Below are 15292 nucleotides of genomic sequence, written 5' to 3'. Positions count from 1 at the left end.
GAAGGGTTGAAAACTATTCTTTTAAGTGAAAATGTCCCTCCCTGCTCCCTCAGTAAAAGGGATGCAGAAAAGTTCCAATACTGTTTGCCAAAAAATTGAATGTACCAATATGAGAAACATGCTGAACATAGAAAAGGTGTCAAGGAGTTTAATTCTGTGATAAGAAATAAGACAGATATAATTGATATTCAATGTGACTCAACATATAATAATGCAATTTACATGCTGAGGCAATGCAGCATGTGCAGTTTTGTGCACAGTCCTTGATTTTTACAATGTTCTCTGCTTTGATCTGCTGACTGTCTCTAAAGTTAAATGATCAGTATTAATACATAAGTGATTGTGACATAAGTGGCTTACATTTAAAATCCCCCCCCCCCCACCTTTTGGGGAATTGTTGCATGTGTTAAATGGTATTTAACCATATAAGCCAATCTGTGGGAACCATCATATGAAATTCTGCCATCAGGCCATACTATGCTCTTTTCCTCATGGCATGAGCTATCTACTGCCACTGTCCAGTGTATAACACCATTCCCATCTGTCTTTTGTATAGATTTTTCTCCAAAATCACATGCAAACCATGAAAAAAATAAGACTCCATTATGATTATCATATTCAAAAACCACCAAAATGATAATCTGGATGCACATGGTAACAATGGAAACAACAAGCTCCAATTGTGGTATAGGTCGCATATAGGACACACGGTACTAATTCAACTCCAACAGTAAACACACGGAAACACCATCATATTCAAAATTCAATAACTTAAAATTTCTGGGTGCTGATTATAAGACCTATAATTCTCCATGCACATCTAACCTTGGTGCAAGCTTATGTGTGGAGAACACCATATCAGCCGCGGCATTTTGTTTATTTACATGTGTATGAAACACATGTTATTGATTCTGCACCAAATGAATCAGTTGCTACTTTCATTATTGAGTACTCCTGAGTCAAGCTTGTAAAAATACTAAAATTGCATCAGTAGAAATTTGTCTATATTTTTTTTAAAATTACATATAGGATAAGCTCTCAAAAGATATTTCTACTAAAATTTTAATTTTATTATTAACCAATTATGGACCACCAAACCATAAATACTCTGTTATTTGTTCACCCATTTCTAGACTGGTTCACAGTTCTTCCGTATAATTAGTACCGTGTGTCCTATATAACTTATGGAGGATAAGGTCCTTACAAATAACATACAAGTGACAAGTCATATACTCTCTTCTTTAGATGGTGATAACAATGGCAAAATAAAATATCTTACAGTTTTACATCCTGAATTTCCTCAAAATGTATTTTCTTAATTCTGCAATTCGGAATTACATGAGCCATGTCATAGGTTTTCAATCTGGATTACACATTTCGAAATTGTGCTGTAATTTCGATGATAAATGCAACTGCATCCTCCTTACTGCGCTCAAAATGAAATAAGCATTAAATTCCATAGCGTCATTTTCATAATTGCAATTGAAAGACTTCATATTTTCCCCACATTATGATTTCAAACATTCAATGACAGAAACAGAAACACATTTGCAGATGTCAACACGCTTCTCCCTAGCTTATTAAATCTCGTGTATTTCGTGTGGAATCGTCACATACAAATCCAGTACATAATCACGAAATTTCATAGAATCGAGAAAAATACCAAAATCTATTCATTCCAGATGATATGGAAAAGTTGTTGCAATGGACATTCATTCACAATATGACTGCAAATTTCAATTTTAACTAGACACGCCATTTTTTTAACGAAAGTTATGTCGAGCGCGCGACTAAGTTCAAATTTATCTGGGCGGAGTTATGTGCGCAGTAATAATGTTGTTGTTGTGTAATGATGAATATGCGCTTGTGTATTTAGTTTGGAATACAGCATACATTCATTTACATTGTTTCTTGTAGTGTATTGTGTTCGGATTATGGACGTTTCGCCCCATGGACGTTTCGGCCCAGGACATTTCGCCCCACTTCAATGGACATTTCGGCCCATTTCAATGGACATTTCGCCCCACATGGTATATGGACGTTTCGGCCCAGGACATTTCGCCCCACATCAATGGAAATATAGGACATTTATAGAAATTCACAAGCATTACACCATTGTCTTCATTTTACTTTAGGGGCCTACCGTTAAGATTTAATTTCATGCCCCATAATCCCATCACCAAGAAAAGGAAAGACTGCAATTTATAGAGCCACTGATAAATTTACATGCAAACACGTGCACGAGCTTCTATACCAAACGATCTGTGGGACAATGCAATTTAAAAATCATAATTTTTATCCTAAAGTTTAATTTCCTTTTTCATAAAAGCTTACACGACTTACTCAAAACCCTGGCTGCAGCTTAATTACCTTGATACCACATTCAGTAGATTATTTAAATATGAAGATCAAAGAAGTTACCTGGCTGTAGTTAAGTCCTATTAACTCTTGCTGGGAGCAATAGTGAACGCCAGAACATTTTTTTTCTTTATGGCACCAGACAGATGCACCCCTACTTATAAAAAAAATAAAGTTGTTTTATATGTGTATGTTTTCCCCAAAGGTATGTCGTTTGTTTACTTTATAAAAGATTTTTGAACAAAAATTTTCAAAATTTTGTCCGGGTATTCATGTATTGCCTTAGTGTAATCTATAGGGTTGTTCATCTTTGTTCGGTTTTTGGCACCTTACTCGAAATCCCTCCCCATAATTTCAAGTTGACCTTGGCTAGAGGAAGGGACAGCTACTAAATCAAATTATCCATGTTTTATTATTATATTTTCTTATTGGATACAATCCATCCAATGATAATTTGTCATTGTTTTATTATTTTAAATTTAATTTGGAATTTGGGCGAATAAACGGTGTATTATATTTAAACGACAAATAAAAACCATACTGTTTTGTATGATTGATGATGTGTGTCGTTTCTCGCATTACCATTATACTGAGACAGGCTGTTCTCGAGTGAGGGTCCATACTTTATTTAATTGTACTTCTCCCGACTGGAGCAGGCCGTCTCTTTAACTATTTAGAATAAGGCCAAAAAATTCAGATCACAAGGGACACTTAATTATATTTTTGATCATTTTAAAGTAAAATGAAGAACGTGGTGTAATGCTGATGAATTTCTATAAATGTCCGATATTTCCATTAATGTGGGGCGAAATGTCCTAGGCCGAAACGTCCATGGGGCGAAACGTCCATGTATCATGTGGGGCGAAATGTCCATTGAAGTGGGGCGAAATGTCCATTGAAGTGGGGCGAAATGTCTTGGGCCGAAACGTCCATGGGGCGAAACGTCCAGGTACCATTGTGTTCATATAATTAAACCTTAGGTAGAATAAAAAAATGAGCATATAATAAAAAAGTTACTTAATTTGTATGGGAAAATATGAACTCGTTTTGTCGGAAGGATATACTGCACTCCCAAGTATTCCATCCAAAACTCTTTCATATTTTCTCATACAAATGCGGTAACCTATAATTCTGGCTGCACGGCGCTGTGGGAATGTTATAAAAATTGTCACAGGGCTGCCTTGCATATCGGCACTTCCTTAACAAGAAACTGAAAGAGAAATCTGTATTTCAAAAATTCCTTTGTATGTAGCCGTATCAAAACGTACCAAGCTTAAAATAGCTTATTTTGAAAGTACTGGATTTTCCATTAGAATTTCCACGAATCGGCACGTCATCATGAAATCGAAAGTAAGGACCATTCGGAATGTTACTTTTTCAGCCAACAGTAACTGACAGAAGAGACAAAATTGTCACGTTAACAGCGTCTAAAGGGAATGTAATGAAGAAAGATCATGGATTAAGACACCGTTAGTTATTATTCACTACGTAAGTAAGTAAGTACTCTTTCTATCTGCTTCATAATGTTTTATATTTTTACAAAGAATGCATAGTAAATTTTTCTTATCTATGCACTGTATGATTTTTCTCTTGCTCTTTAACCACATTTATTTGTCGCTGTCTCCGTTATCGATAAAATTATAAAAACCAATTGAAAAGAAGGGATTTACATTAAACTATTTTTTTTACATAATTCATTTCAGGAAAGTATTTGTATGTATATTATTTGCGATCAGCAGAACGCCTCCTTGTAATCTCTACTCGATTTTCGATATCTTATAGAATAACTTGTAAGTTTCCTCTGACCTATCCCAACTGTGTTAGATAGTTCCTAAGTTATGTTACACACAAAAAACTTCTGCCAAAATATCGAAAGCCAGGGGTTGAATTAAACGGTAACTTTGGAGGCCGACTTGCCGATTTGTCCAGTCTCTAAGTCCATCGAACCACATATAAGACACGTCAAATGGGTCACGTATGCGCATTTACTCATTTTAAATTAAATATTAATTGCTCTTTTAAAATTTAACACAAATTTTCTTTAACCAGTGTCTATTCAGTCATGATTTTTTAATGTTCTTCACCGTAACTGTCACCAAGAAACTTCCAGACTAAAATTATCATTCACTATGAACTTTTACAATGGTGGCTGTGATGTTTTACCCCAACCCCTTGTATTATACATGTATTTATAAGTCTGTAAGTGGAGCCAGGTAAGCTTTGTTTTTCCAAGTGCCTAAGTTGGCTAATCCTCTTACGTAACCCAGTCTTTGTTTGAGCTCTTGAGTGGAAATCTGGCGGGAATCTTTGTACATGGGAACACGTGACGTAGACAACTTCAAAGAGCCGGAAGCCGACAATGGTAGGCTGGACAGTACATGGGGACACACAGACTGACATTTTTATGATTGACAGTTCGATCAAATGACCAGAGTCCGTCGCCATCCAATCGGGATGCGTTGTAGGTGGGACTTGATTCGAGAAATTGACATAAGACTTGTACAAGCCTGAAATTCGTCAGTTGGTGTTTAAGAGTCGCAGTGACACACACTCCGTTAGCCATTCGTAAAAATTGGCGGAATTTAGGAAATTCATGAAATAGCTTCGATCAGGAAGCTTTCGGGGGACGAAAGAATTTCAGAGAATTTCGGGGGACGAGAGAAGTTCAGAGAATTTCGGGTGACGGTGAGAGATACCGAGTGAATTTCGGGTGACCTCAAGGGATACCGTCAAGGGTTCCGGATACTAGAAGAGGAACCGGAAGTCAAGATAACGGCAAGGAACAAGGATTATAGAAGAGGAAGCGGAAGTGGAGATCACGAAAGGAGAGAAAGACAAGGGAACGAAGAGATTTAGATGAGTAGCACTCAAGAAGGGAAAAATCTCCTCACACTGTGAACTCAAATGATGATCAAAGGGATCATTGGGTGAAAGAGAGACATTGATTACTTTAAATTCTTTTAAATTTCATTTATTAAATTGTTATTGTTTAAATTTCATCTTTGTATTTCTTTTAATTTAACTGTCGGCATTGCTGACTGGGGGCTCGTAGCCATAAATATATTTAGTCAATAAATAATATAGTGTCCAGAATTAACCTTCTGAATAAGGACCAGGGGAACTTCTCATAATTCGTTAAAGTCTATAAGAAGAACCCCACCCCTAGCCAACCACTACACCCCCACAGTGGGCGCTTCGTCCGGGATATGAATTAGACATATATATTATTTTGGGACTTAAAGTTATTGGTAGAAGTATTAGTGAACAGTGTGAGATATTTTCCATTCTTTGTATTTGAAATTTTGTGATTTTCTCATCTTGTATTTTTATTGTCATATGTGCAGGCTTTGTAGATCTTCCATTCATAGCAGTACGTGTGAAGCAGATATCGAACAAATATCTTACCTGAACGAAACTAGTTGTTGTCGACAGGTAAGTATTTAAACTGGTATTACAAATATCTGTATATTGTTTGAATTTTGAGACAAGGTATCACTTTACATTAGTATAATGGCTACCGAACGACAAATGATAAAGGAATACCGCGCCATGGGGTCGGAAGATCTTGGATACGAGGGAGATCGCCTGGCAACCTTTATAGAAGAAAGGATCAAGGAATGGAAGGCCGAAAAAGCAGCGGAAAGAGAAGCCCAGAGAGAACTAGCCAAGATAGCAGCGGACCAAGAGTTAGCCAAGATAGCAGCGGACCAAGAGTTAGCCAAGATAGCAGCGGACCGAGACGCCCAGAAAGAGCTGGAGCTAGCCAGACTCGCTCACACTCTGGAGATGGAAAAGGTCAGAGTTGAAGCTAGGACCAACGGACGGGACGACGCCAGTACAAGCTCTGGAACAACCGGCCGACCTTCCATCGACCACCGGATAGTCCAGATCAACATGTCACGCTTCAATGATAGGGAGGAGGCTATTGACGATTTTCTCGTCCAGTTTGAGAAACTCGCACGCGCTCATCAGGTCCCTGAACAGCACTGGGCCATTAATGTCTCAGCCTTTTTGCAAGGTGCAGCTCGGGAAGTCTACCACGGCTTAACTGCAGAAGAGGCTGATGACTACACTGCCCTCAAGAAGGCGCTTCTCTGCCATTATCGGCTGACCGCCGAGACTTACCGGAAACTTTTCCGGGACTCGGTGAAAAAGGTAACAGAGACCCACTCTCAATTCCACAACCGTGTTCGAGGTTTATTTGAGAAGTGGATGAAAATGGCCGAAGTCGAACGCACGTACGAAGGGCTACGCGAGGTAATACTCAAGGAACATGTCCTGGGTACTTACCGTCGCGAGTTGACAGTTTTCTTAGCAGAAAGAGAACACCGGACGCTCGAAGAGATCGCTAACATGGCGGAGCGATACGAGCAGGCGCACTCGAAGAGTGGAGGTTCCGGGGTTGCTGACCGACCCCGACCCTCTGAGTCGCGTCGTATGGGGGAGGTTGAGCCGGCTGTCCGTAACCGTCAGGGCGACGGGAAGGTCGGAGGGGCACCTACAGGTAGGGCTGCCGCCTATCGACCTGGACAGGCCTCACCCACGAAACCAGGACTTGCAAGTCGGCGAGGGCCGCCGACATGTTTTAATTGCAAGCGCCTGGGGCATTTTGCCAGGGACTGTCCCAAGGGCAGGCAGACCCAGGTGAATGTCGTAGCTAAGAAGGAAGGTGTGCCGGAAGCGAGTCGCAACCCAGCCAACCTTGCGGCCGCAACTGTCAATGGTGAAGGCGCCACCATCTTGTATGACACTGGGTGCAGCGTCCCCGCGCTTGTCGACAAGAAATATGTCAAGCCGGAGGACTATACAGGGGAGGTAATAGAAGTTCAGTACGCGAACTGCGCGCGTGACTCATTACCAGTAGCTGTCATTGACCTCGATTCACCATACGTGAAGGGGAAAATTGAAGCTGCTTGCTTGGAGGGGCTATCACATGACGTCATATTGGGTTGCCGTTATGTGTTACCCCAGCCGAACCCCGAAACCTGCACACCTATGCCAGTGAGTGCTGTTGAAACCAGGGCCATGAGTCGACAGCCGAAACAAAAGCCAATCCAAGTTACATCGACACCGGTTAGTAATGTTATTCCAGCGGAGTTAAGGAAGCTGCAACAGGAGGACGCAACTCTGGCGCAGTTGCACAAACACGCAGAAGCGGGAACAGAAAGGGAAACTCCGAACGGCGCGGTGAAGTTTGTCTACAAGAAGGGAATCTTGTATCGCCACGCCAGGAAACACAACGAACACTTCAAGCAAGTCGTCGTGCCAAAGGAAAAGCGTTGCGAAGTACTGAAACTTGCACACGAGAGTCTCATGGGTGGACACATGGGAATTGCTAAGACGCGTGACCGTCTTGTAAAAGAGTTTTACTGGCCAGGGGTCCAGGGAGACGTAAAACGGTTCTGTCTCTCCTGTGACAAATGCCAGAGAATGGCACCGAAAACGGATCAGCGACCCATCCCTTTGGGGAGTACGCCCCTTATCGATGAACCATTTAGACGTGTTGCCATGGATTTAATCGGACCGATAAAACCCGCGTCTGCGCACGGAAATCGATATATTTTAACGGTTGTCGATTATGCTACACGCTATCCGGAGGCCGTTGCGTTGCGTAACATTGACACGGAAACCGTCGCGGAAGCTCTGTTTGCGATCTGGTCAAGAGTCGGAGTGCCCGACGAGATCTTGACCGATCAAGGAACACAATTTATGAGTCGTGTGATGGCGGAGGTGAATCGTCTCATGTCGATTAAACACCTCACGACTACACCGTATCACCCCCAATGTAACGGATTGGTCGAACGGTTTAATGGGACCTTGAAAAACACGCTCAAGAAATTGTGCGAAGGCCGCCCCAAGGATTGGGACCGGTATATTCCGGCCATGCTTTTTGCATACCGGGAAGTACCGCAAGCGAGTTTGGGGTTCTCTCCCTTTGAACTCTTGTACGGGAGAACCGTACGCGGCCCAATCGCCGTACTGAGACAGCTGTGGACAGACGACCACGCTGTAGAGGAAGTACGCACTACCTACCAGTACGTCGCGGACTTGCGCAACAAACTGGAAGAGGTTTGTTCTCTCGCGCAAGAAAATCTCAAACGAGCTAAGGCGCAACAGGCGAAAAAATTACAATAAGCGCGCAAAACCACGTCAGTTTGAGGTAGGGGACAAAGTGTTGTTGTTGTTGCCCCAGGAACACAACAAGTTGCAAGTTTCCTGGAGGGGTCCATACGTCGTCACCAAGAAGGTCGGAGGTCAAACCTACCGGATACAGCTACCGACGAAAGAGAAATTGTACCATGCCAATTTGCTCAAGAGGTACCGGGAAAGGGAGACCGCCAGCGATTTTGTTGTCGCAGCGATAGTCACCGAGGATATCGAAGGCGATACGGAAGGTGCTAACACTGTCCCGAGCTGTCCATTAACGAGGGCCGAGACTCCGTCGGACGTGGAGTGTGACCCCATGTTAACTGAAGGGCAGCGGAACGAGATAGAGACCTTGCTGGCCGGATATTCCGACGTGCTAACAGAAAAACCCGGGAGGACGACGCTTGTCGAGTTCGGGTTAAAGATGGTGGACGACCGACCAGTTCAGTGTAAACCCTACCCCTTGCCCCACGCGAAACGACAAGTTGTAAGGGAAGAAATCGAGCAGATGATTGCTCTGGGAGTAATCGAACCTGCCGACTCTCCGTACAGCTCACCAGTAGTCTTAGTGCAGAAGAAGGACGGCACCCATCGGTTCTGCGTCGACTACCGGAAGCTGAATCAGGTGACAGAATTTCAAGTTGAAATGCTACCTGACCCCGAACATATCTTCGCTTCGGTCTCGAAAGCGAAATATTTTTCCAAACTGGATTTGTCCAAGGGGTATTGGCAAATTCCGGTAAGGAAAGAAGACCGACCGAAGCTTGCTTTTGCTACTCCCGACGGGACATACCAATGGTTGGTGATGCCGTTCGGGGTACAAAACGCGCCCAGCGTCTTTACCAGAATGATGCGGAAGTTGTTGGAGCCCTTGCGCGATAGGGGTGTCCACAACTTCATGGATGACCTCTTGTTAGCTACAGAGACATGGGGTGAACACCTCGCTCTGTTAGCTGACGTTTTGGAGCGGCTACGTCAGGAGGGCTTGACAGCCCGCCCTTCCAAATGTCACCTTGGTTTCAGGACATTAGACTATTTAGGACATACCCTGAGCCAAGGCACGCTGTCTCCAGAGAAGTCGAAGGTGGAGCAGTTGAGAAACGCCGCACGCCCCACCACGAAAACGGAAGTGAGGTCATTCCTGGGACTGGCCGGATATTACCGGAGGTATGTCGCTAATTTCAGCGCGATTGCGGGCCCGTTGTCTGACCTAACCAAGAAACGGACCCCGAGTAAGTTCGTTTGGACAGATGCGTGTGAGCACGCATTCCAAACGCTAAAGGATAGACTTACATCCGACGCAGTTGTTCGTCTACCGGACTTGGATAAAGAATTCGTTCTGCGCACCGATGCATGCGACACGGGACTGGGAGCAGTACTGCTCCAGGAGCATGACAAGACGCTTTTTCCTGTCGCATACGGCAGCCGGAAGTTGTCTGCTGCCGAGAAGAATTACTCAGTATCGGAGAGGGAATGTCTTGGAATCGTGTTCGGCATATCACGGTTCGAGCGATACCTATATGGACGTAAGTTCATATTGGAGACCGACCACCAACCACTCGCCTATCTGGCGCAGGCAAAGTTGTCCAATGGTCGATTGATGCGATGGTCGCTGTTTTTACAGCAGTACCAGATGCAGATCAGATACGTGAAAGGATCTGAAAACGTAGGCGCAGATTTCATGAGTAGAAGCGCCGAAATGATATAGATCATTTGTTATATTTTCGTGTTCATACTCAGTTTAGCATTTAGTTCATTTTGCTGATTTTGTTCCTTATATCGTGTAACACTTTTGCTTTTTTAGTTTGAGTGAATAAAATCCTGATTTTATTCTCAAGCGTGGGGGGATGTGATGTTTTACCCCAACCCCTTGTATTATACATGTATTTATAAGTCTGTAAGTGGAGCCAGGTAAGCTTTGTTTTTCCAAGTGCCTAAGTTGGCTAATCCTCTTACGTAACCCAGTCTTTGTTTGAGCTCTTGAGTGGAAATCTGGCGGGAATCTTTGTACATGGGAACACGTGACGTAGACAACTTCAAAGAGCCGGAAGCCGACAATGGTAGGCTGGACAGTACATGGGGACACACAGACTGACATTTTTATGATTGACAGTTCGATCAAATGACCAGAGTCCGTCGCCATCCAATCGGGATGCGTTGTAGGTGGGACTTGATTCGAGAAATTGACATAAGACTTGTACAAGCCTGAAATTCGTCAGTTGGTGTTTAAGAGTCGCAGTGACACACACTCCGTTAGCCATTCGTAAAAATTGGCGGAATTTAGGAAATTCATGAAATAGCTTCGATCAGGAAGCTTTCGGGGGACGAAAGAATTTCAGAGAATTTCGGGGGACGAGAGAAGTTCAGAGAATTTCGGGTGACGGTGAGAGATACCGAGTGAATTTCGGGTGACCTCAAGGGATACCGTCAAGGGTTCCGGATACTAGAAGAGGAACCGGAAGTCAAGATAACGGCAAGGAACAAGGATTATAGAAGAGGAAGCGGAAGTGGAGATCACGAAAGGAGAGAAAGACAAGGGAACGAAGAGATTTAGATGAGTAGCACTCAAGAAGGGAAAAATCTCCTCACACTGTGAACTCAAATGATGATCAAAGGGATCATTGGGTGAAAGAGAGACATTGATTACTTTAAATTCTTTTAAATTTCATTTATTAAATTGTTATTGTTTAAATTTCATCTTTGTATTTCTTTTAATTTAACTGTCGGCATTGCTGACTGGGGGCTCGTAGCCATAAATATATTTAGTCAATAAATAATATAGTGTCCAGAATTAACCTTCTGAATAAGGACCAGGGGAACTTCTCATAATTCGTTAAAGTCTATAAGAAGAACCCCACCCCTAGCCAACCACTACACCCCCACAGTGGCCATGTACTAAACTGGGGTCAAAATAAGAGCCCCTCGAGTGGAATCATCACAGTCGATGGGTAGTACAGATTTGTTTATCAATCTGCATAGCTTTCATTGTGACATCACAGTGTGCGACATTCAATCTGGATTGTACTCCAACATCACTTCGGACCTTAGGTTCATTGCATCCGAAAATTGTACTTAATAACATTGATTTTGCCGTATGCACATCTCGGGGCATCTAAATAATGACCTTCTGAAGTAATATGGTTGTATATGAACCCAAATGAATACTTGTGTCTTAAAGGTATTTAGAATCAAATTCTGAAAAATGACACCCATGACATAAATAGTTGGTGTTTTCAATGCCTACATGATCCGTCTGATTTGTACTATAGTTTGCAACCATTTTGGCATAATGTGATTCATTGTATTGGTAATGATAATACAATGATTTTATGGCTTTGACTTTCAGAGTTGTAATAATTCATCATAATTCGACTGGATGCATTATCATGTTTAATGAATGCACGATAGGGTTTTTAAATGGAGTACCTGAATAAGCCTATAGTAACATTGTATATTTTGGACAACCATTCTAAGATAAGAATTATTTAAAGTCGGCATGATTTAAAACAAATCAAAATAAACTCAAATGTATGGAATCCTGTTTGGGCCAGTCACTCCATCATGTACTATATACTACATGGTGTGATGAAGTGATGTGATAGCGCAGTGAAGCAATGTGATGATGCGATGGTCCATTGCATTACATCATTGCATTGTTCCATCTCACCGTGGGAAAGTACACAATAGTGTGATAGAGCAATTGGCCCTAACATGATTCCATACTGATGAGCTTTTTACCAACATCACATAAAAGACATTAAATCCAGCATGATTTACAACACATACAAAAACAGTATAATAAATACAGTTGGACAAAACAATAGTGTATTGCTTATAGTATAAGTAAGCAAAGCATTTTAAAATGCAGTAACTAAACATGAATTTAGTATAAATTTAGGTATATTAAAAAACAACAGGTTATGATCATTTGAAGGATGAAAAAAGCAGTGTTACTAAGAATTTAACAATTTAAATTTAAATTTAATTAAATGCAGAAGCACCATTTTAGAACTAACAGCATGCTCATGAGATAGCTGTACTTTAAAAGTAAGGTGCTAACAGTTACAAAGGACAGTTGATAGTACCTAAGACATGGACAGATAAAATGGTAATGTATATATTAGTTGTCATCATCATGACAAGAGAGTTTGTGTGCGCAGGAGTTATTTGCAGATAGTACAAATTTTAGTCTAAATTGTTGGGGTGGGTAGGTGTTATTTGCAGAAATGGGTAAAACCTGTTATAACGTGATGCTTGGGGTCCAAAGAATAACATCACGATATAAGCAGGATTGCATTTTAAAAAATTGAAAAACTTTCCATAGAAGATGTGCATTGAAATTTCAATGTCATCAGTTTTAACTAACTTCTTGATATTATATCATTTGGTTTGTTCACCAGGTTTCATCAGACATCAGATATGCATCAGTTTTGAATTGAATGCAAGCTAATATGGTGGAAACAGTTCCCGGTGAAGTTTAGGCAAAATTAAACCCAGTGCTGGGATTAAAACTCTGCTAGGGATACGAATAATCTGCTTTTCCGAGAGCATGTATTTAGGATGTTAAAAAAAGAGGTCACCTTTAGATAAAAAATGGGAGCCATGCTACCATTGCATTATAAGTGGAATTGAGTTAGGATGGGTTTTACCTGTAGTACATTTAGTCTTTACCTTTCCAGGATAAAATTAACGATCTAATTTAATTACAGTTTTATTGGTCTCTAAAGCGATTAGGTGGTTCATTCCATAGAAATTTGTTATATGTTGAGGTTTTAAATTTTGGGACATTTAAAATATTTTATTATCTTAAATCGTATTTATTATGTTTAAAACTATCAGATCATCCATTTTTGAGATTGTTTTTGTTCATCCGTTCGCCTCATGCTGCTAAATATGCATTGATTATGCACTTTCAGTCACCAGATGATTGACTCATTGTGAGTCGATTCAAGTTTGGGTTTTGCACATCTCAAATTATCCAACATCTGACAGTACATAAGAGTAATGTTAAAAAGAGATGTGGTTATAGGTTATGATTTGTGATCAAAAAAAGTATCTCGAAGGCTGGTGTTCATTGTTTTTTTAAACTAGTTAATAGAAAACACAGTTTTAAGACTGCTCATTATAGCTTGAGAACCAACCACAATAAGTCCCTGCCTTGCCTCTAACCAGGACCCACCAACCTTTTGTCCTGAGCATTATTTTAGCAGGAAAGGTCAGAGCGCCATGGTTAAATAGCAGAATTATTTGTAACCACATACAAAAATGATTTTAAAATATTTGCGCTGAAAATTTGATTGGATATAATAATACATGTATTTATTCATGTGTTCTTGGGCAACTTTTAAACTAGGCACTTGACTCCAGTAGCCACGTCAGTAAATAGCCCTCTTTTCTTGCTCTGCCATAAAACGTGAAACAAATCCAAAACAATCTGAGAATATCCTTCCTAATCTAAACCTAATAAAACTACTCCCAGTTATTTTAAGTCAGAGTTTCCTATGACCATTCAGACTCCATTTTTAGATGTTTTGATATTTGAATGTGGTGGGAAGGATCAGATGAAACGTGGACTATTGTAATGCTATGTGGAGTTGTAGTTACAGTTACAAAAGGAAAGACTCGAAGGTACCTGGCATCTTATCTAAGGAAAGTAATTCAGAAATTGCCTATTACTCAAAACAAGTATATGAAGAATTAACTTTCAGAAACATTTGAAGACTGTTGTATTTCATTCTGTTTTGAAAGAATTTTTTTTAAAAAAAGTAGAGAACAGTATGTCGTATAATGTCATTAAATCATGAATATTTTGATGTGAGAAACTATGATGGTGTGTATTTTATTTTGAGATTGTTGAGTTTAATTGGATTTGGAGGGCTAAGGGCATTCTTATATCATGAATATCAATGCACACATAACAACAGTTTGGGTTACCTCTGAAAGAGAATGTGTGTGTGAATTGTTAACATTTGGTGACTGAAAAGGTAAATTGTGATTCAAATATTTCATTACATGTAAAATAGCACTGATCTTTTTCATTTTATTACAGAAGTGCACAATGAGTGCAAGCAGCAGTATGTTCAGTTTTGCAGTTTTAGAGGTTATGGGGTAAATACATTGAAAGATGAAAGCGGTTGTTGCATTAGTTATCTCTCTTGCCTTAAATGTATGCAAGCATTGGTTCCCTGGTGTGCAGGTTTCATGCAACAGTGAAGCATCAGAGAGAGAGAGAGAGAGAGAGAGAGTCGAGAGAGAGATTTGTTCAGTAACGTCTGTATCTATATATGTATTATACTAATGAAAAAGGCTAATCTCTAGGCCAAGATGGGAACTCCACAAGTCAATCTACAGGCATACAAGCTGTACAAGGACCATCTAGTCCGCTATTTGATGCCAACAGATGTTGCATTAAGATTACCAGATATTGTAACACCAGGTAAGTAATATAGTACATGTTTATGGGTTTTACATCTATTATATACAAGTTTTTATTTCAGCTTTAACTTTTTGAAAGAAAATGTGAAAATGTATTTAAACACTGCCCTATTAATTATACATTGAATATGTCATAAAATTGGGTAAAAAGGAAGAGGGAAAAAAACACAGTTGATAACAATAGTATTCATTTTTGTTCATTGAAACATGCCATATTGGATATACCCATGTAAGGGATACCCACCTATGAAAGAGAATATTTGATAAATTCCATTTATGTAATGACGTTTACTTAGGTGTTTCACTTCAGCTGAAGGATGGCAGTCCACAAAGGACAAACGTGTTTTTTAGT

General features: G+C 40.6%; 1 protein-coding gene across 3 annotated transcripts in view; it reads left to right on the top strand.

Moving 5' to 3' along the window:
• The first annotated feature begins 3513 nt into the window (after positions 1-3513).
• LOC149772480 (ATP-dependent RNA helicase DHX58-like) overlaps positions 3514-15292 on the top strand; it is a 92124-nt gene continuing 80345 nt past the window's right edge. The window contains exons 1-2 of one of the 3 annotated variants that reach the window (XM_089947774.1): positions 3514-3846; positions 14824-14941. In XM_089947774.1, the coding sequence (XP_089803900.1) occupies positions 14830-14941 (112 nt within the window). In that variant the 5' untranslated portion in view covers positions 3514-3846; positions 14824-14829. Of the gene's footprint in view, positions 3855-14823; positions 14942-15292 lie in introns of all 3 variants that reach the window. The other 2 variants (XM_089947773.1, XM_089947772.1) reach the window with 2 other exon arrangements.

The sequence above is a fragment of the Sinohyriopsis cumingii genome, unplaced genomic scaffold (assembly GCF_028554795.1).
Source record: "Sinohyriopsis cumingii isolate HCF-2022 unplaced genomic scaffold, ASM2855479v2 utg001460l, whole genome shotgun sequence".
Classification (NCBI taxonomy): Eukaryota; Metazoa; Mollusca; class Bivalvia; order Unionida; family Unionidae; genus Sinohyriopsis; species Sinohyriopsis cumingii.
Note: the sequence above shows the minus strand (reverse complement) of the source record. Positions and strands in the feature narration are given on the sequence as shown.